At 44.8% G+C, this 21,815-nt stretch overlaps 2 protein-coding genes across 2 annotated transcripts; both read right to left on the bottom strand.

Annotated features, from left to right (window-relative positions):
• Positions 1–6,363: 6,363 nt before the first annotated feature.
• On the bottom strand, positions 6,364–10,291 carry LOC111141308 (probable cystatin-15). Its single transcript, XM_022493767.1, has 3 exons — positions 10,023–10,291; positions 7,328–7,438; positions 6,364–6,604 (listed from the first exon to the last, which is right to left on the bottom strand). Exons 1-3 carry the CDS (start codon positions 10,215–10,217, stop codon positions 6,524–6,526), a joined length of 387 nt encoding a protein of 128 aa, XP_022349475.1. The 5' UTR covers positions 10,218–10,291; the 3' UTR covers positions 6,364–6,523.
• A 4,912-nt stretch (positions 10,292–15,203) lies between these two features.
• LOC111141905 (probable cystatin-16) lies at positions 15,204–18,442 on the bottom strand. Its single transcript, XM_022494735.1, has 4 exons — positions 18,206–18,442; positions 16,398–16,457; positions 16,119–16,170; positions 15,204–15,283 (listed from the first exon to the last, which is right to left on the bottom strand). Exons 1-4 carry the CDS (start codon positions 18,440–18,442, stop codon positions 15,204–15,206), a joined length of 429 nt encoding a protein of 142 aa, XP_022350443.1.
• Positions 18,443–21,815: the final 3,373 nt, after the last annotated feature.

Genomic DNA, 21,815 nt, shown 5'->3' with positions numbered 1-21,815 from the left:
GCCTCTAACAGCTGAGAGCATCAGTCCTACAACCTCAGGAACTGAATTCTGCCAACTACCACATGAGCTTGGAGGAGGACCCCACCTTTGGTGAGTCCCCAGTCTTGACCCACACTTGGAAGCAGCCTGGAAAAACCCTGCACAGAGGACCCAGGTAAATTTGACCCACGGATACTATGAGATAATAAATGGGTATTGTTTTAAGTTGCTAAATGTGTGGTTATTTGTAGCATACATAAAAAACCTAAAAAAGGAACAAAAACGGACAAAAGAAAAAAATAGAACAAGAAGATACAGTCATCCAAGTATTTATAGGCCTAGTAATGGCCTAACACACACCTAGCAAGAAATGAGACAGCTGCAGGAGAAAACAGGTAAAAGTGGTCAGCTTTTTATCTGATCAATCTGAATCCAAAAATTGATCATCAAGAAGCCCCAAAACAAGCAAGATCAAAAGCCTAAAGAATACATTAATAAGTTCTAGTATGAAATGCCACACTCTACATTAAAACTCACAAAATTTAGGATGTCTGTTCAACAAAAGATATCATTCACAAAAGTCAGTAAAGACATTTGCCAAATCTGATACTAAGGAATGAGCTAATGTTGTGAGCCAGGCATTGTCAGAGGGAAACCTAGCAGTCTGAGCATATCAACAGATATTCAAAGCCACTGGTAACCAAATAAGTGGAAGTAGGTGTCACCAATAAGATGGATTATTCCTTTTCACCTACTACGCTATCAAAAATGAGAAAGCTAGATGAGACTGATCATGGGGGCACAGGAGGGCTCCTGCATGTCTAGGGAGTATGAGGACTGGTGCCTCCATTCTGGAAAATAAATTGAGGATTTGCAAAGCCCAGTACACAACAAGTCTGTTCCTGAGTACCAGTCCAAAGAATTTCTCAGGACATCCATAAAGGACCTAAAAGAAGACATTCACTGCAGCAGATTTGATGGGGGAGTCAAAAACCACCTTGGGGTAGAGGAAAGGTGGATAAAGTGGTGGACACCTCCCCACAAAGTACAATGCAGAGGTTGGAAGCTAGACTGGATATATGCAGAGAAGATCCATTCTTGCCTCCAAGATTCTGAGATTCCAAGAAAGAATCTTTTAAAAGACAATATTAACAGGAAAAAGTCAAATTCGGAAAACGATATATAGCACAACCCAATTAAATAACTATTATGGACACAAAACGATACTACGCACTCTTTAAGAAAACCAAAGCAAAGGCACACATAAAAGACATAAGAATGGTTGCCTAAGAAGAGGGACAGTGGACTAGAGTAGGTGTGGAAAAAAAAAGACAGTGAATGAATGAATGAATGAATGGGAAGCTAACAAACCACAGAGGACTCCAGGGTTCTGGAGAGGTTGAGGGGGCAGGGCTAGGAGTGGGAAAGTACTGAGAACTGAGTCAGAGTGGAGGCAGGTGTCAAGTGTCCCTCCTCCATGAAGAGGTTCTCTTATGCAGGGTCTCTTGAGCATCTTCCCCATGGAGGGAGGGGCATATGAGCCCCTACCTGAAATTCTCTCCAGGGAATGCAAATGTGTGCATGGGGCTGGTAAAGGCCAGCCTCCCCCTTAAACCCACCAAGTGAGCCTTTATAATTATGTGCAGCCTGAAAAGTTACTCATACCAGTTTGGCCTGGAACTGTCTCCTCAGAGAGGAGCCCCTCAAAAGTTTCTCTCTCTCTGTAACAGATCCTCTAACTCCAACCACCTTAATCTCCAGGTCATTTCAAGGAAACAGCCAACACAGAGGACAGGGAGGGTCCACAGAACAAAGGAAAGCTCCTGATCTCTGGAAGTCACTAACATTTTCTTATTGATTGATTTCCCACTTAATTTTATCATGATCATGGAATGGTCTGCAAGGTGTTGGGCCCATAAATTTTGTTAAGAATTACTTTGTGGTACACAATTGATCAATTCTGGAAATACTTCATGTGCACTTGAAAAGAACATATATTGGGGCACCTGGGTGGCTCAGATGGTTAATCTTGTGATTTTTTTATTTTGCTCAGGTCATGATCTCACAATTGTGATATTGAGCTGCACATCTTCAGGCTCTGCAGTGGGTGTGGAACCTGCTTAAGATTCTCTCTCTCCCTCTGCCCCACCCCATCCTCGCTCTCTCTCTCTAGCCCCCCACCCCGAAAAAGAAAGAAAGAAAGAATGAAAAAAACGAGCATATATTCATGGTCAGTGTTTGAGTGATGTTCAGTGTAAGTCAAGGACAAGTTGATATGCCTCTATGGGAACTTCAGAACGTGGCTGATGTCCTGCTTCAGCTGAGTTTTGTCAGGTCCTGTGGTTTGTGTTTGTGCTCTCTCGCTGTGATTATGGATTTGATTATCTTTCCTTTCTATTCATTCTGTGTCTGCTTTGAATATTCTGAGATAGGTACCTACACACTTAAGAGTTGTTATATCTTCCTAGTAAACAATATTTCCATCAGTGAAATGCCCACCTCTATTTCAAGCACTGCCTCTTGTCTTAGAGTTTTCCATTTTACGGAATCTTAGCACTGTTACACTGACATTTTTTGGTGGGCATTGACATAGTATACTGTAATCCATTCTTATTTTTCCCATATCTCAGTGTTCTTATATTTGAGATATGTTTCCTTTTTGTTTTGCCTTCTTCTATTTTTTTCAGAGGTCAACTAACCATGTCTTTTAATTACAGTACACAATTCATTTATATTATCCTAACTAAATTGACTACTGTTCAGCTTTGTGCTACTATTTTCATGTGTACTAATTCTATATGTATTTAACAATCTTTAATACAATATCATGATTGTACGTGTCAAAATATCATCTAGATGTATCCACAAATTTATCCTTTTGATGTGTTTGTTCTTCTTTCCTTCCTACCATACTATTTTTTCCATCTGGGCTTTTTTCTCCTTCTGCCCAGAGAACTCCCTTTAGTCTTTATTTTAGAACAGTTCTCCTGACAGCAAATACACTCCATTTTGCTTATTTAAAATAATTTGGTTTTGTATGTGTTTTTAAGAGAGATTTTTGGTGCCCAAGGAATTGTAGGTCAGTGGTTAATTTCCTTCAGTGGTTAGCAAGTTCATGACAGTATCTTCTTACTTGTTTCTCATCTGAGGTCAGCTAAAAGCCTGATGGTGGTTTATTTGAAAGTAAGAGATCTTTTTACCTCTGGCTGATTTTAAGATTTTTCTCCCTAAATTTGATTTAGAACTGTTTTATGCTCCACTGTGGGTTTCTTTCATTATATCCTGCTTAGGGTTTGTAACCTTGCTTAAATCAATGGTTTGATGTCTTTGATCAATTATAGAAAACTCAAGCTTTACATTTTCAAATACTGCTTCTGCCCCATTGTATGTTGCTCCTCTATGGGGAAACTCTCACCTCACCCTTCTTTGTTTCCCATCCTGCATCTGCTCTGGCCTGCCTCCCCCCGTCTAACTTCCATGCAGTTTAACCTGACAATCACATCATTCATTTCTGTTACTAATTTTTCAGTTCTAGAATGTTCCTTTTATTCTTTTTGGTAGCTCCTACTTTTCGCCCATATTATCCATCTTTTTCCCCTAACTTACTCATCTTGAGGTTAAAGCCCCTTATCTGATAACTGCCCTGTTGAGACATTCTCAGGTTTGTTTCTATTATTAAATTTTGTTCTTGATTTACACATCAAGTCTTGTCTTTTTTTCTTATTGTTTTTGACTGAGTGCTGGACATTCTGTGTTTTTAACATCTATAACTAATTGAGACTTTCCCTGATTTAGAAAATATTTTACCTTGATCTGATAGCAATGCACAAGATGTGAGCCATGGGAGAGGCTTTTGTAAAATATAGACCATTTCAGAGAAAATGTCATCATCTAAAGAGTTGATTCCAAAAGTGGGTGCATCCGGGAGACTGGAGAAGAAAGAGAGGTTGTACAGGGTCTATGGGGCACACTAGAAGACTTTGGGGCCGATGCTGGAGGATGGAACCTGAGTGTGGGGCAATTGAAGATGGAGGTGAGGGGCCAGTCTAATGAATGCAATGCTCCAGGACATTGATTTGTTAGTTTTGATTCACTGACAGTTTTGCTGGACTGACAATGTTGCCTCATAAGAGAAGACAAGGAAGCAGATAAACAATAGCAGTTTCTGTGGTAAGTGATTTTGCTCAGAAAATAATATTTGGAAACTATCACAAGAAGGAGATAACAAATGGCTAGTTACATGTATTTCCAAGCTTTCGTTTCTTTGCTAATGCCTGTGGATATTTGTGTTTGGAAACCAAAAAGTTAACATAAGAGCTGGACTCAGTCTATGAGCTCAACTTAAGAAAAGCACAGTAAAGAATCATGACACTAGCTATCAGGGCCCTGACAGGGAAATGGGGAAAGGAGCTGGTGGTTAATAGAGACCATCTCATAACTTCAATTTTATGACATTGCAGGGAAAGTGACATTTTGCCTTCACCTCCTCCCTTTCCCTTTTGAAGTTTCCCTGAAGACCCCAGTGCTGAGATTTTGGATAAGCCCCTATTTCAGGAGAGGTTTCACAAATATATTCCAGGAACTTCTATTCCTTCAGGCCAGGAAGTCCCATAAAATATTCTGAGTTTTGTGGAAATCGAGAATTTCTGAGAAGTGTGTCAATGTTTCTATGTGTGAGCTTGTATTGTAACTTCCAAGTATATTTTTGCTCCCTACTGATTTGGGACAATGAGTCACTGGGCTGGATCTGGAGAAGTCTCTCCAGGACATGATGACACAGAACAGGCTGCCTCTGGTGCTGACTCACCTTGGACAGTATTGTTTCATTCAAAACCTACTAATGTGGGCTCACCACGGGCAGTGGTGGCAGACACATTTACCTGCCCTACCAAACACTCTTGCACAAACCATGACCTGTGAACATCAGTTCCATGAATGGGGCCATGTTTTTAATCCCTTATTCTGTCAGAGCAGGAACAAGAGGAAATACATTGGTCACAAACAAAATACCCTAACTACAATTCACACATTTTTAAATATCACAGTTCCTTAGAAAACTATTTCCCAACTGTGGCCACAGTGCCATGCACCTGGGGACTTCATGTATTTCTGGTGGCTGGTCACAAAGATTCTTCTATGTAGTGGTGGGAGGTGGGTATGGCCTGGGCTCTACATTTTTAAAATGAAACCAAGGATGTTTTCATGTGGATCAAGAGACAACATGACAGACATAGTGAGAAAAAAAACAAGACACCAGGCCATCCTCAGGTGAAGCCCCATGGCCCAAGAACAATGGTTCAACCCCTCAGAACCTGAGGGCTCTAAAGCAAGGGTGGAAAATAGGTCAGCTCTGCTGACCACACAGACTTACCTTGTAAGATTGTGTATGTCCCTATCTAAGTTACAAACTCTACTCTCAGATTGGTCAAAAAACCAAAGCTGAATGAGGCCACTACTTCTGTGCTATACCCAATGGAACTATCACCAATTTTCTTGGGAAATCCTGTCACATCATTGCTTATGACCACTTCATGAAAAATGGATTGTCTGGGAAACAGGCAGACTTTCAACTAGGAACCACTCACATCAGTCTTTAGAAAGCCAGGAAGAAGGAAGAAAGATACTTCAGCCCTTACATTCTGAAAGATTCCTTCAAGTAGCATTGTCGGTGCTTCTCTATCCCAGTCATGCCCCCAGGTGCTCCCATACCCTTCCTTACTCTGCCCCTTCAGGGCTACTCCCAACAAGGATCCCTGAAGACAGAGTTGCTCATCAGACTGGGTGTCTATCACCACAGTGCCTATCCCAGGGGTAATGACTGGTGTTGACAGCCATGGAGGCCAAGCTGTGTTGGGAAGGAAGCATCATCAGGGAGCAGGTAGGACATGGTGACTGGAGCTACCATTCTCTGAGCTATCCTCAGAGGCCCTGGGATGACTTTCTATGTGTCAAGAGGCTCATGTGCAGATGGGTATCCATGGAAGGCAGAGCATCTTATCAGCTTCACTCACCCATCTCCAATCTCTGTAACTAGATATGGCCCCTCCTCAGAAGGACCACCCCATTGTGAGCCTGGCCCCAGAACTCAGAGAAACAGGTGTCTGCTCCTTGGAAAATTTGTCTGCATTCCTTTTGAGTGGTATGGATGAGGGGCATGGAGAGATTGGAGGATGAATGAATAGGTGAGTGGTTACAAAACAGTGCAAAACAGACAGGGACCCAGAAAGTGCTCTGAGAGACATTTAATTTTCCTGGTACCAAAGAGTCCTGGGACTACAGACTGACTGTTGTTCTCTGGAGGGAAAGGAACATCTTAAAAAAAAAAAGATTTTATTTATTTATTTGTCAGAGAGAGAGAGAGAGCACAATCAGAAGGGGGGAAGACAGAGGAGAAGCAGCCTCCCCACTGAGCACAGAGCCCAATGCGGGACTCAATCACAGGACCCTGAGATCATGACCTGAGCTGAAGACTGATGCTTAACTGACTGAACCACCCATGTGCTCCAGGAACTTCTGCTTGAGGAGCCAGGGGCCCCTTCTCTGCCTATTTCTGCACGCAGGTACTGTTCAGGAGGAAGAACTGGGAAAGCCATGGTCTGGCATCCACAATAAAGGTGCAGTCCAACTGAAAAAAAAAGTAATTATGAGATTAGAACAGTTTAACACATGGAGAGCACTTCACAGGAAGGACTGAGTAGGAGTTCAATGTACATGAAAACTACAAATGATGAAAAGCAAAAAGAAACAGTGGCCTAGCGTAAGATCTGAGGAGCTCAAGTCTCCACCAAAATGATGGGCAGGGGTTGCTGAATCTGCACATGTGGGTCGGGGGCTCCTGAGAGGGTCCCACCAGAACCCCACTAAGACCCATGGGTCTTGCCAGTACCCATGACACTTCCTGGATGCCCTCTTTCCCCATGAGCTCTGAGGGAGCCAGCAGGCTGCTGAGGAGATGGTCCAGCTGGACACTGGACACTCAGCAAGAGCTGCAAACCTACCCAGAAGGGAGGCTGCCCCTCAGTCTGGGATGAGGGGTGGGGCTCAGACAAGCCCCACTGAGGGTGTCATCCTGACTCTGGCTCATGCCCAGAGTCCAAGTTCCCTGGACGATATTAGCTCATAGATGATGACCCAAGAAGACTATTACACAGGCCAGCTGTGAGCACAGGACTCAGTGGGCCGGAGCAGCTCTGTTGCATTAGAATAATCGTATTCCCCTCAGAGGGAGCCCTGGGACCTAAATGGAGAATGGCCAGGACTCTTTCTGGCCCAGGATCATCCCTGATAACTTCCCTAAGCCTCCTTCCATTCATACTCCTTTATATGAAGGTTCATCTTATTCTCAAACCTTTTTCTCTTCTGGACCTTCTTGCAAGGGGCAGTTTTCCAGGTCTTCATCCTCTTTTGTACAAATGGTTTGGCCCAATTCCAACTCCATTAAATATATTAAGGCAAACTGCTGTTAAAAACAAATTGGAGAAACTGCAATGAAATACTTTGTTTTAATAAAAAAAAAAAAAGCAGAGAACCAAAAGGAAAACAGGCAAAAGCTATGAATGTGCATATATAAATGAATAAGGACATACATATGTACAATGTCTTTTATTTTTCTTATTTTTAAATTGATTTATTATTTCACCTTTCCCTTTTAATTCTCCATTTTTCTTACAAACAGTTGTCCATATGTACACCTGAAGCATGTACAGGAAACTTCTCTGATGGCCTGCACCTGCTAGTGGCATCTACAGCGCCATGAATGCACAAGAGGGAATAGGCTCACAGGATCAGAGGCCGCACAGCATGGAGTCTGCACGGGCCAGCAACCCTAACAGCACCACTGATCTCTCAATCGTATGCCTGCGTGGTGTCATCCAGACACAGGGGAGCACACCAGAGAATCCTACTCTGGAGAGGAGGGTAGCAGGTCTGTTAGTCCACTGATGAGTCATCGCAGCTGGTGGTCCCTTTCAGAGCAGCGTCTAGACAGGGGTGTAGGGGGTCCTGTGGGCTGAGGATGTTTGTCTCTTTATGTGGGAGTTGGCTGCACAGAAAGGCTCTTCTTGCTAAGGTTCATTGAGGTGAATATTTATGAAGAAGATGCTGTTCCATGTGTTTGTTAAGCTTCTATCAGAAGTTATTAAGTTACTATTTCATCTTGTTAAATAGAAAGAAGTGCATGAATACTTAAGAAGAGCTCAAGTTTAGAAATGTAGCCAGAAATCATGGTGGGGAGGAAACTATCTCTCACTGGACTGATCTGGAATTATCTAGAAGACCTTTGTTTGGGGTTCAGTTCTTACAGGTGACACATGATGCCCACTCATGACCCAATAAGTACCACTACCAACACACACACACACACAAACACACACACACACACACACACACACACACACACACACACACACACACATTCATGTACCCCTAGCTTCACTTGCATGGCCCCCAGACCCTGAGCTAAGACAGGCACAGGGGCTGGAGCAGCAGCTATAGTCTCTATGCCCCAGGGGCTCCCACATCCTCCAGGTGTCCAGGGTTGGCTGCTGTCTAAGAAGAGGCAGAGGGTCAGGAAATGGGAAAGACTGAGGGAAGCCAGTGGGTACTGTGCAGGGAGGGGGCCACACCCAGTGTGATACAGAGATGAGACTTTACCCATCAGGGCCTTGCAGACATGATGCCTGGCTCAGGACTGTTCATGCAGGGACCAGAATCTGGGCATGGACAGAATGAGTTCTGGAGAGCAGTCTGTATTCCATTCAAAGAAAGCACAAACCGATAAAAATAAACAGTAGTGAGAAAGGTTTGCCCAACAGAGGCTAAGGACACATTTCTGTCAGGCCCAATATTTTCTCTACTCTTAAGGCTCTGTAACCCATGGCCTCCTTCTGCATGGGCTATTTCAGGAATCCTAAGTGTGATGTGCTGCCCAGCTCTGTTTGTGTCTCCTCCAACCTTGCTCTGTTGTCTTTTCAGTTGATGGAGTCACTGCACACCCATGTGTTCTGGGAAAACACCAGGGGTCCATATTTGACCCCCTCTATCTCTACACCCTCACACCAGCACACGCCACATTGACCTCCAACACATGCAGAAACCAGCACTTCTACTTCCCAGTGACCAGAGGACCATCCCCTGCATCTTGGTCTCAGGCTGCATGGCTTGTGGAATCCTGAGTGAATTCCTTCAGTGGATCCCCAGATCTTCAAGAATAACATCTCAAATCTTTGGCGGGGGCCCTGAAATGCCCCCAGCCCTACCTCCCCTTGCACTCCTGCCTCTCTGCATCTCCTTCCCTACAACCACAGTCCACAGAATTTCAGGCTGTCCGCAAGTATATTTGTTGCTTGCCCCCAACCAGGGTCCTCTCCAGGGCTGCCTGCCCTTCTCATCCTCAACCTCCATGTGACCAAACCTTTCCAGGAGTATGCATCATTGAAAAGCCTTCCCTGACTTCTCCCCTTGTCCCCAGCTTCCCCTCTGCCCTGGGCCCCCACACTGCTCTTCTCCAGCCTTTCCCTATTCCACTCATGAACTTGGAACCATTGGCCTGTCCTCACTAGCACCACAGTCCTATGAGAACATGTCCCAATCTGTCTGCTCTGCTGTCTCCCATCCAGCCCTGGACCCACAGTATTTCATGCAGAAGACTCACAGCTCAGCCTCTGAGATGCCTTTCGTTCTTGGGCTCTTGCTTCCCAGTGACTGCTTTTCTTAGTCTTTCTGGTTTCTTGTCTCCCTGCTGCTCTGACTTCTCCCAACCACCTCACTGGCAGCTTTTCTTCCCTCTCTCACTCTGCAACTGGATCTCTGCTTTCAATGCTTGCTTTCTGCTCACCTTCTTTCCATCCCTCTGTTATTCAGGGGCTTTGCTCATGAAAGAAATCAGAGACTCAGAACACTTCTAATGAAATCTTGCAACTTTTTAAACAATATTTACCAAATTAAAACATCATTGCTCTTTCCCGCAGATCAAGGACTCACCCCTCCCAAGTGTGGTCTCAGGGCAAATATGGAGCCACCCGGAGGGAGGACACTCAACTCACCTTGCGCTGGCTTCGCCGCACCCACAGCAGCTTATACGCATACTCATCTGGGTAGACTTGGTTGAAATGAAACACTGCAAACTCAACACACAAGATGAAGTAATTTGTTCTACTACCAATGTCCATAAAGTCGGAACTGCAGACATGAGGCGCCAGCACAATGAGCCCCAGAATTAGAGGTGCCTTCAGGAGCATTCTGTCTGGTGTCAGTCCTGGAGACCAGCAGCAAACAGGTGGCAGGGTGGCAGCTAGTTCGGTACCACCCTCTGAAGCTCTGCATCCCACACAGCCCGATACCAGGGAGTCCCTGGGCTGCTGGCCAGTGCTCTGTCCAGCTCCTCCCCTTCACTGCCTGCCTGTCCCTCCCATCATCACTAACAGAAGGCAGAGCAGGGGCTCACAGTTTTCACTGCTTTGTTCCATAAGCCTTGGACCCAGGAACATGCATGTAATATGCTCTGTTTCCAGTGCTGCTTCCACCTGCCCCAGCCCAGCCCTAACAGACTCTGAATGCAGGTCTTAAACCCAACTCCCTTGCTCTCATGGCAGTGTATCCTACAACTGCCAGGTCACAAGAGCTCTTAGGAACACTGGTGGACTCTGGGAAGTTGAGGTAAAAACCAGGTCTCCCTCTGACCATGGCTGCAGCCATCAGGAGGGTACAGGGAAGGGTTACCATTGGGGCTGGGTTACCATCCCTTCCAACACCTCTAGTACCAGCTGACCTTCTTTCCATGAGGTCTAATTGTGTTTGGCAGTGGGGAGAGAGGTTCCTAATGTCCTGGATGGGTGGAGAGAAATCCAGGACAAGGCGGGGTGCCAGCCCAGGGCAGAGCTCAGCTGGAATGGATGTGGATGGCAGCCATGGGCATGAGAGGGATAGGGACTGGGAAAGACAGGTCTTGCCCAGCCCTAGCTAACATGTTTTTCCACACAGCGTTGCCACTTTGAAGTCCCATGGCCTTTGTCGAGTCATTTTTGTTAGGCTTTTCTCAGAGGAACCACAGTACCTGTGAGTGTCCTACCTGACCTCATACAAGGCATTGAAGTGAGTGGACCAGGACATGTTGCCCATGCATGTGAAGACACTGCAAGGGAAGGATTTTCCCACTTTGGGCTTGGAGTAAACAGACACCTGAACATTGATGATGATCCCAGAAAGGATACAGGGCCAGGGCCACAGCCGGATAGGCCATAAAGACAGATTGGGACTACCCCAGAAAGAGATAGGAATGTGGCCAGAATGGCAGACACCTTTGTGACCACCTTCACTGTTGCACATCAGTAGACAGCTAGCAACCTGGGTGTCTAAGGATAATCATGACGAGGACTCCACACCCTGCCTAGAAGTGTGTCTGATCCTGAGTGCTGCCTCCCCTAAGAAGCTCAGGTCCCCACGTGGCTGGTTCTTTCTCCCCACTCCCAGCAGCGGGATGACCAGAGTGGCCATTGTCATTTTTTGAGACCTGCAGGATACTACCGACATGGGTTGTGACTACCTTCCTTCTAGATATCTCGTACCAGGGGTCAGCAATTTCGTGAGGCCTGCCAATGGACCAACTGTTGCATTTCATGACCCTTTCTATCAAGCTGTTTCTTCTTTCCTTTGTTTATGTTTTTTATCATAATTTCTTCCATTTTTGCGGGAGACTGTGATCACCCATAATTTTTGTGCCCATCCTCTGCATGTGCCTGTCCAGACTGTCACTTACCTTGAAGCTGAACCTCAGGAACACCACATATGCTTTTCACATCATAAGTTTAATCATTTCCTTTGATTACATATCCTAATCAGAATTGTGATTACTCATGTTCTTTTAAGGTGTGTTGCTACCTCGACAACCATTTTTCTCCTTAATTTAATCAAAATGTCCCTGCAGCCAGAGACACTTATCCCTAAAGAAATTAGTTCTTTCAAATTCTTTGAGATTTATTTTATGGATCAGAATATGTTCAGTTTGGATCCATAGTCTATCAGCTCAAGAAGGATACGCGTTCCATAATTGGTGGTAAATATTCTATATAATTGTTACTAATTTGCCAATTAACACTTAAGTGGAGCACAGGGTGATGCATGGAGAATCTCAGTTCAACAAACAACCACAGGAGAAATTGAAACAGAAGAGCTATGGGGAACGTACTCAGCAGCTGAAGGGGCCACAATGTGGAGGTGACGGCACAACACAGGTGGAGCCACAGGATCTGCTTACTGGGTGGAGTACCTCGGGGTTCTTGGGATAGAGCCAGACTGACCAACTCAACCACAAAGGGCAGAGTTCTGGTAAACCCCAGGAGGGTCTTATCTAAGGGCGCACAAGGGGGAGGTCCTGGCAGGCAGAGGAGACTATTGCTCACAAGGGCTGCAGGGGAAGACACATCACACACTTCCATTTACCTGTGACTCTGTAGGATGCTCTCTAGGGAATATGCTTGTGCTTATATGAGACGCCAGTGTCAATTTTAAGACCCTGCAGGCCTCCTGGCCACACAAAGTAGATGCCAAGACAGCAGTACCATGGAATAGCTTAGCTAAACTCCCAACAAAAATAAAAAATCAGATTTGTTCAGTGGATTCTTGAAATCCAGGACAATGATTTGTGTACAAATACATTTTTGTGTATATGTACTGATATTTACCTGGTGGCTTCTGGATTAGATTCGATCATTCTCCCACTAGCCCTGTCTGGTCTGGCTTTGCCAATGTGGAGACCATAAGAAGAGGTAGCGTGAGGATAGAACTATTGTAACTTCCATATTCAAGCAAAGCTGTGACCTTCAGTTCCTGAAAGGTTGTGTTTCTAATCCCATATTTGTTGAAAGCTTCAAGAGGCCACAGTTACAAACCTGTATTTACACCTTGGTGCCCCAAGGGAAGCTCATTAGAATCATCAGTATAGGGCTTAAAATAACACAGTGGCTGGGTCCACTGAAGGACATGACCTTAACACAGGGACATTTAAAATGCCCCCAGATGCATGTAAGGTGTATCTGAGCTCAAAGCACAACGTAACTGAAAAGAACAAGATGCCAGATCTTCCCAATGTGAAATGGGAGAGAAGATGAAGGTGTTCACCTATGAGGGGCACCCGTGAGCAGCAACAACTGGACTTCAGGGAGGGTCTGGCTGTCCTCAGCCACCACAGGTTGTGGAGGCCAAGAAAAACAAGGCTGTACCCACCTCGAGTCTAGTCCAATTTCCAGAGACAAATAACTCAGTTCCTTAAGCCCTAATGTCACCCTCCCCTCCATAAACAAAACTGAAGGAGGCTGAGGTAGAAGGAAAAGTAAATAAAGTTAAATTTCTTCTAAACCCAAATCTCACTAACAAGGACGCTTGATAGCAAGAATGTGACATTCCACCAGGAAACTCCCAATTGTCTTCATGCTAGTGCCTCATTAAAAGGAAAAACGGCCTTGGCTTGATAGTAGCCAGGCTTTCAATATCCTGACAGTCTTCTTTACCCTGATAGCCCTTCTGAACACCCCCTTTGTCCTCACCCACTGCCGAGTCCACCCCTACTCTGCTTTTAAAAACTCTGACTGTAATCTGGCTCGGGGTCCAAGTCCCTACTCCGCTGTGTCAGGTATACTTGGGCCCAAGCTTAAGCTTGTCAAATAAACCCTCATGCAATTGCATCGGTGCTTGGCTCCTTGGTGGTCTCTCGGACGCGAAAACTTGGGCACAACAGGGTGTCTGAACAATGAAAGCTAGACCATTCTGAACTGACTGATCTCAAGCCAAGGGCAGGTAATAGGCTGCCTTTACTGATCACACATATACCTTGTTAGCTTATATTTGCTCCTATCTAACTGTGGGGAGATGTCAGAAATTCTATGCACAGGCTGGTCAAAGGACCAAACCTGGATCGGGCCACCATCTTTATTCTGTCCCCAATGAATATGCCCAGAATATGTGGGAGATCTATCTTTTCAGTGCTTATAGCCAAATCATGGAAATACATAAGCAAGAAAAGGATAGACTTTGAACCACATTCAAAATAGACCCCCTAGAAACCCAAAAGGAAGGAAGGTAACTCCTAAACCCTCCCTGCTGAAGGATTCTTCTAAGAATCATTGCCATAGCCTCTCTGTCCCAGTCATGCCCCCAGGTGCTCCCACAACATCCCTTACTCTGCCCCTTCAGGGCTACTCCCCACAAGGATCCCTGAAGACAGAGTTGCTCATCAGACTGGGTGTCTATCACCACAATGCCTATCGCAGGGGTAATGATTGGAGGCCAAGCTGGGTTGGGAAGGAGGCATCATCAGGGAGCAGGTGGGACATGATGACTGGAGCTACCATTCTCTGAGCTATCCTCAGAGGCCCTGGGACGACTTTCTATGTGTTAAGAGGCTCATGTGCAGATGCCCTGATGGTGTCCATGGAAGGCAGAGCATTTTATCAGCTTCACTCACCCACCTCCAATCTCTGTGACTAGATATGGCCCCTCCTCAGAAGGACCACCCTATTGTGAGTCTGGCCCCAGAGCTGGAAGAGAGAAACAGGTGTCTGTTCCTTGGCAAATTTGTCTACATTCCTTTTGAGTGGGATGGATGAGGGGCATGGAGAGATTGGAGGATGAATGAATAGGTGAGCAGGTGCATGGAAGGATGGATGGATGGATGGATGAATAGATGAGTAAGTGAATGAATAAATACACCAACCAACCAGTGGGGACCCTGCAAGGACCACTAGGATGGCCTCCCATGAGCTGGGGAGTCTGATTGACTCAACATTCTGCACCTACAGTCAAGGTAAGAGCAGTAATGATGATGAATTCTCCATCCCTTGTCACAGGCAGCAACATTTACAAAATATAAAAGATGTGGGAGAGTGCAAAAACAGATGGGAACCCAGAAAGTGCTCTGAGATATGTTTAATACTCCTAGTACTAAACAGACCTGAGACTACAGACTGACTGTTGTTCTCTGGAGGGAAAGGAACATCTTTTTTTTTTTTTTTTTTTAAGATTTTATTTATTTACTTGTCAGAGAGAGAGCACAATGAGAAGGCAGGAAGACAGAGGGAGAAGCAGGCTCCCCACTGAGCACAGAGCCCAATGCGGGACTCAATCACAGGGCCCTGAGATCATGACCTGAGCTGAAGACTGATGCTTAACTGACTGAACCACCCAAATGCCCTAGGAATTTTTGCTTGAGGAGCCAGGGGCCCCTTCTCTGCCTATTTCTGCACGCAGGTACTGTTCAGGAGGAAGAACTGGGAAAGCCATGGTCTGGCATCCACAATAAAGGTGCAGTCCAACTGAAAAAAAAAAGTAATTATGAGATTGGAACAGTTTAACACATGGAGAGCACTTCACATGAAGGACTGAGTAGGAGTTCACTATACATGAAAACTACCAATGACAAAAAGCAAAAAGAAACAGTAGCCTAGGGTAAGATCTGAGGAGCTCAAGTCTCCACCAAAATGATGGGCAGGGGTTGCTGAATCTGCACATGTGGGTCGGGGGCTCCTGAGAGGGTCCCACTAGGACCCCACTGAGACCCATGGGTCTTGCCAGTACCCATGACATTTCCTGGATTCCCCCTGCCCCCATGAGTTCTGAGGGAGCCAGCAGACTGCTCAGGAGATGGTCCAGCTGGACACTGGACACTCAGCAAGAGCTGCAAACCTACCCAGAGGGGGGGCTTTCCCTAAGGCTGGGGTGGAGGGAAGATTGGGACATGTCCTTGAAGCCCAGGATATTAGAGGGGGATGTGGGATGACTAGATAAATTAAAGAGTCCTCCAAAACCAAAATAAAGGAAGAGTTAGGATCACAGAGACAGAACCCAAGGTTTCAGGAAATATTCAGGCTATGTTCTAGAGAAAGGGCTTCATCCTGGGAGAAAGGTCATATGGGTATTTTCAGGGTATTTCTGGTGGGCCAGCCAGGGGAATGCAGAGCTCAGCTTCACTACTCTGCTGGAAGCCACTCTGTCTTCTTAGTGTGACCACCTTCCCTCTCTGGGTGGAGTCCCGAGACCTGGAGGGAGTGGGCCAAGACCTTCATTGTGGCCCAGGATCATTCCTGACATCTTCTCTAAGCTTCCTTTCATAGACCTTCCTTAATATTATTGTTAATTTTATTATCAACCCTTTTTCTTTCCTGGGCCTTCTTGTAAGGAGCAGCTGTTTAGGTCTTCACTCTGTTCTTTTTTTTTTTTTTTTTTTTTTTTTGCAATTTAACTTTTTAAAAAATTTTTTTTAATTTATTTTCAACGTAACAGCATTCATTGTTTTTGCACCACACCCAGTGCTCCATGCAATCCGTGCCCTCTCTAATACCCACCACCTGGTTCCCCCACCCTCCCACCCCCCGCCCCTTCAAAACCCTCAGATTGTTTTTCAGAGTCTATAGTCTCTCATGGTTCACCTCCCCTTTACAAATTGTGCAGTGCAACATCAACTCCATTAAAAATATCATTGTCCACCTCTGTCGAGAAGAAATTATAAAACAGCTGCTACATATTTGCTTCCCATGAATGAATAAAATAGAAAAGTGGGCAAAAGCATAGAGTGTCTATAATATGGACTCTCTCTGGTTCTTGCGGGGGGCGGGGAGGGGAAATCCCTATTAAGCTAGTTCTGTTTTTTTCCTGGAGAATGGAGAAGGAGGTGGTAGGGTACAGGGAGGGAGTAGGTGAGGAGAAAATGGCATGGCACACCCAGTCATCTCAGTTAGAATCCCAGAGTCTATAGGTAGTAGTGTGTTGAGGCTTTGGCACTGAAAGAAGGCAGACAGTGATTACCTCCTTTGTAATAATAGACAGGAAACTGAGTTTGCTATTGTGCTGCTGCAGCTGCCTGCTCTGAAACTTTGTGAAACCATTGATCTGACTTCAATGAACCATAATACTATTGATTTGGTGTCAGATCACTGGTAGGCACTTGAGTGACAGCTTGAGTGGATGTGATGTTACATTTAAATTGTCCTTTTGTTTGCTTTCTAGTTGTCAAAATCTCTTGATAGAATGTGTGCTGCCAAATGCCTGTACAGTCCTTATTAAAGTTCAAGTACCAAGAGCAAAAAAAAAAAAAAAAATGGGCAAAAGACTATAATATGAACATAAATAGAATATTCAAATCATGTGCAATTTCTCTGTAAGCATATGATCAACAGAAAGGTTTCCCTAAATGCACCTGAAGCATGTACTGAAATCTTTCCTGAGGCACTCCTCCTGATGGCCTGCACCTGCTAGTCGCATCTACAGTGCCATGAATGCACAGGAGGGAATAGGCTCACAGGATCAGAGGCTGCACAGCAACGAGCCTGCATGGGCCACAGCAACCCTAACAGCACCACTGATCTCTCAATTGTATGCCTGTGCGATGTCATCCAGACACAAGGGGAGCACACCAGAGACTCCTCCTCTAGAGAGTAGGGTAGTGGGTCTGTTAGTCCACTGATGAGCCATCGAAGCTGGTGGTCCCTTTCAGGGCAGCATCTAGACAGGGATGTAGGGGGTCCTGGATGTAGGGGCTGAGGATGTTTGTCTCTTTATGTGGGATTTGGCTGCACAGAAAGGCTCTTCTTGCTAACACTGAACTGGATATTTATGAAGTAGCTGCTGTTCCATGTGTTTGTTTCGTTAGGCTTCTATCAGAAGTTATTAAAAGTTACCATTTCATCTTGTTAAATAGAAGTCCATGAAAATTCAAGAACTCAAACTTAGAAATGTAGCCAGAAATCACTGTGAGGAGTAACCTGCCTCTCATTGGACTGACCTGGAATTATCTAGAAGGCTGACTTGTTTGGGGCTTAGTTTTTGTAACTGACACATGATATCCACTCATGCCCCAACACACACCAAAAACTCTCTCTCCCTTCTCCCTCTCTCTCTCTCTCTCTCTCTCTCACACACACACACACACACACACACATATTCCCAACCTCACTTACACAGTCCCCAGACCCTGAGCTAGGACAGGGCACAAGGGCTGGGAGAACAGGTATAGTACCTGTGCCCAAGGAGCTCCCACATCCTCCAGGTGTCCAGGATTGGCTGCTGTCCAAGGAAGAGGCAGAGGGTCAGGAAATGGGAAAGATTGAGGGAAGCTGGTGGGCTCTATGCAGGGAGGGGGCCACACCCAGTTTCTTCAGGAATGTGGTACAGAGGTAAGACCTTCCCTATCAGAGCCCTGCTGGCATGGCATCCAGCTCAGGGCTGTTCATGCAGGGACCATAATCTGGGCATGGACAGAATGATTCCAACTCTCCTTTTTCTGGGCCTGCCCAACCTCCAACAACTTGTATGAGTGTTCTTCCATGTTGTCTTCACTGAACTGAGCCAGAGCAAACTCCACAGATGTCACTAAATAATCATGGTTCTTACTAATGTCTACAAATTCTTTTTGGTTGGTCCAGACATGAGTTCCCAGCGCAATGAGTACCAGAAGCAGAGGCGTCTTCAGGAACATGCTGTCTTTTGTCAGCATCAAGGTCGGGGGACACATGGGAGGAGGGGGTTGCAGCAGCTTCTGGGCTGCCCTCCACATCTCCGGATCCCACACAGCCCTGTTCTCAGAGCTGCTGACCTCCCCCCTTTGACTGGAGCCTCTGTCCATCTACCTGCCTTGTCCCTTCCATATTACCAAACAGAAAGAATGGAGGAAGAGGGGTCACAACTTCACCCCTTGTCACAAAAACCCTGGACACAAAGCATGCATGCAACATGGTCTGTTCCCTGCACATTGCCAGGGCTGCCTGCCTGAGTTGCTATTTCAGTCCCCATCCTACAGAGCATTGTATCCACCTTGTCTGCTCCCATGGCAGTGCATCAACTGAACAAGTCACATAGATTCCTGGGAATGCTGATGAGCCCATTTATGGGATTGGAGGCAGTTGCCAAGGCTGCCTTCAACCTTGGCTGGAGCCCCCCACCACCCGGACCCAGGAGAGTACAGGGTGGCCAGCCAGCAATGAGGAAGGTTGGGGAACTGTCTAATCTACTGTCCTGACTTGGCCTCTGCCAGAAGGTTCATCTGGCTTCATCCTCCCAGTTTGGTATGATTGGTTTTCCCTCCCTTCAAAATATGTTCTCAGTTTCACTGTGACTTCTTTCTTGATCTGTGGGCTATTGTGACTGTGTTGTTTAATTCCTACCATAGCCAATTTCTAATCATCCTCTCTCCTGTTGACTTCCAGCTGAAATCCACCATAGTCAGAAAATACCCTATTATTTAACTTCTTTGAAATTTGTTGAGATTTGTTTTATTGCTCAGAATATGACCAACATTCTATATGTTCTTGAAGGTATATTCTGTATTTTTTAGGAGTTAGATACCACTCAGTACACCGTTTCCTTCAAACCTTCCATATACTTACCCTTTTTTGCTTTGTTTTGTTATATTGAGTTTGGTTTGCTTTGGTTTGGGTTCAGGTTTAAGTCTCTTTTTCTGTCTATTGCTCAGAAATGTGTTAAAATCTCTCATTGTGATTGATAATGAATTTGTTCTTTTCTCACAGTGATTGCTTTATGTATTATGAGACTCTGTCATTAAGTGCTTATACAAATAGAACTGTTATACCTTCTTGGTGGTCAAACATTTTACCATTATGTGTTAGTTGTACCTTTTATCCCAAGGGATTTCTCTTGCTCTGCAGTCTGCATTGGGTGATATCAGAGCTCCTACATCACCATTGTTGTCATTATTTTTCTCATGATACATCTTTATCTATCCTTTTACTCACGGTTGGTGTCCTAATCATTAAGATGTGGCTTTGTGAGCAGCAAACAGTTTTTAAAATCTGTCTAGAAGTCTTTTATTTTGAGGGTTTATTCCATCTACAATGACTCATATTACTGATCACTGACAACTAGTATTACCACCACTATTGATGGGTTTGGGTTCCAATTGACCATACAAATATTTGTTTTCTATTCATCTCATTGTCTGTTCCTTCTTTCCTTCTTCTTTCTTGAATTCTTTTTCAAGTTCAAAGTTTCCATTTATTCCTCTCCATGGCTTTATTTACTCCTTATTTTACTCTTCTTTTGTGGTACTATTAACAATTATGACAAGCATCATTGAGTTACTTGTATCTAATGTAAATTAGTACTTTTACCATTTCAGAGCTGGTGAAAAGACCTTAGAAGACTATTACTCCTAACTCCCTGTTATTGTTATCAAGTGGTTAAGTTTTGTATATTTGAAAGACCACAACAGTATGATTGTCTTAAGTTAATTGAATTTAATAACATATTTACCTTTCTGCTCTGCATCCTTCAACATTATTTTCACTGGGGTTATTTCTTATTCCCAAAGAACTCTCTTAAGGATTAATTTTTGGCTGGATCTAGATAATGTATCTTTTAATTAGTTAATTTGTTGTTGTTGTTGTTGTTGTTGTTGTTTTCAAAAATTGTCTTCTCACTAAACAACTGTACTTCCATGGGAGCCCTGTCCTAAGGGTTCAGCAAACTTCCCGCCTACCCCTGACATGTCCTTCAAGCATGGTTAATATATGGACTTTAAGATGATAAAGCTTTGGCTACCTCTCAGAAGAGTTGCTATGCCATATGTTCATTATCTTTTGATTGAAAGTATTATCTTATTTTCTATGTGATTTCTTCTTTGACCCTTGGCTTATTGAGAAATATACTACTAACTTTACAGGATCTAGAGTTTTCCAGATTGTTTTTATTGCAGTTGTCTACTGTGTGAAGCATAAACAATGAATCTCGGAACAGTGAAAAAATAAAATGAAGTTTAAATTTAAAAAAATACTCTGAACCCTTTTGATCTTTTAAAATTTTTGAGATTCTTCTCCTTTTTGATGGTCTGAAATGTTTTTATTTTACCTTCATTTTTCAAGAAAAATTTTGCTGGCTATAGAATTCTACGTAATTAGAGTTTTCATTTCAGTTCCTTGAAGACTCGAAGTGGCACTTCTTAAACTGGTCTATTTCCAATTAACATGCAGGTTGTGGCCCTTCATGCTCTCAACTGAAGTCCTGGGATATTTTCTACAGCTCTTCTTCTTGGCAGGTGCTGAACTCCAGGTTTTGTCCCCTATTTGAGGCAAAGAAACACCTCTTCCCCAGGGCACTGAAAGTCACTGCCTCCCACTCCTCCATTCACACCCTGGTGCCCTGTCACTCCTCTCTCCTCTCCAGGTCTTGCTTTGAGTCAAGAAAGACAGAGATGATACAGTTCCACACCACAGGAGTGTCCATCACCACCTGTCTTTCCCAGCAGCAGTAAGTAGTGCCTATAACCTAAGTTCTCACCATGAAGACAAGGCTGAGTCCCCAGGTAGGGGAGTTTAAGCATCAAGGAGCAGGTAGGGATGTGCTGAGTTGAACTGCTGCCTTCTAAGTTCATTTGCAGTCCTGGTGAAGGCTTTCCTTCAATCTGGTGGTCCCTGTGCCCTGGTGGGTATCTATAGGTAGATGGAACCTCCCTTGGCCACCCTCTCATGCCTCTCAGATTTAGGTATGACCCATCTACAGAATGCCTGTGCCCTGTGAGCCTGGTGGCCAGAGTCTGAAGCAGAAGTGATGTGGTCCTTGCTTCCTGGGAAATTCTCCTATAAACGTTGACTTTCAGGAGGTTTGTGTGAAAAGAAAGTCAGCAGGACCATTTCCCTCCTTCCCTATAGAGATCAAGCCTCCAGGTGACTGGACTCACTGGAGACTCATAGACAAAGCAGAGAGCTGCCCAGGTCAGGACCCCTGGGAATTCTACTGGGGTTTGACAGTTACTGCTCCAGAATGGGGCTTAGGACTGAACAGATATGTATTCATCCATGTCCACAGAGGCATTAGGCACAATAGCCAAAAGTCTGAAG

This window comes from Enhydra lutris, unplaced genomic scaffold, assembly GCF_002288905.1.
Source record: "Enhydra lutris kenyoni isolate GAN:26980312 unplaced genomic scaffold, ASM228890v2 scaffoldscaffold6, whole genome shotgun sequence".
In the NCBI taxonomy this organism is placed as follows: domain Eukaryota; kingdom Metazoa; phylum Chordata; class Mammalia; order Carnivora; family Mustelidae; genus Enhydra; species Enhydra lutris.
This window is presented reverse-complemented; position numbering and strand designations above follow the sequence as displayed.

Bases quoted from the DNA above. Each gene is read 5' to 3' on its own strand.
- LOC111141308 (XM_022493767.1), bottom strand. From the start codon at position 10,217: ATGCTCCTGAAGGCACCTCTAATTCTGGGGCTCATTGTGCTGGCGCCT. The intron at 7,439-10,022 runs GTGAGTTGAGTG...TGTTTTTAACAG, and splicing joins TGCGGCGAAGCCAGCGCAAG to CAGTTTGCCTTAATATATTT. The intron at 6,605-7,327 runs GTTTGAGAATAA...TTTTTTTTTCAG, and splicing joins AAGGTCCAGAAGAGAAAAAG to TTGGACTGCACCTTTATTGT.
- LOC111141905 (XM_022494735.1), bottom strand. From the start codon at position 18,442: ATGTTCCTGAAGACGCCTCTGCTTCTGGTACTCATTGCGCTGGGAACT. The intron at 16,458-18,205 runs GTCCCTGCATGA...TCTTCTCGACAG, and splicing joins CTGTCCATGCCCAGATTATG to AGGTGGACAATGATATTTTT. The intron at 16,171-16,397 runs GTGAACCATGAG...AAAAAAGAACAG, and splicing joins GCACAATTTGTAAAGGGGAG to AGTGAAGACCTAAACAGCTG.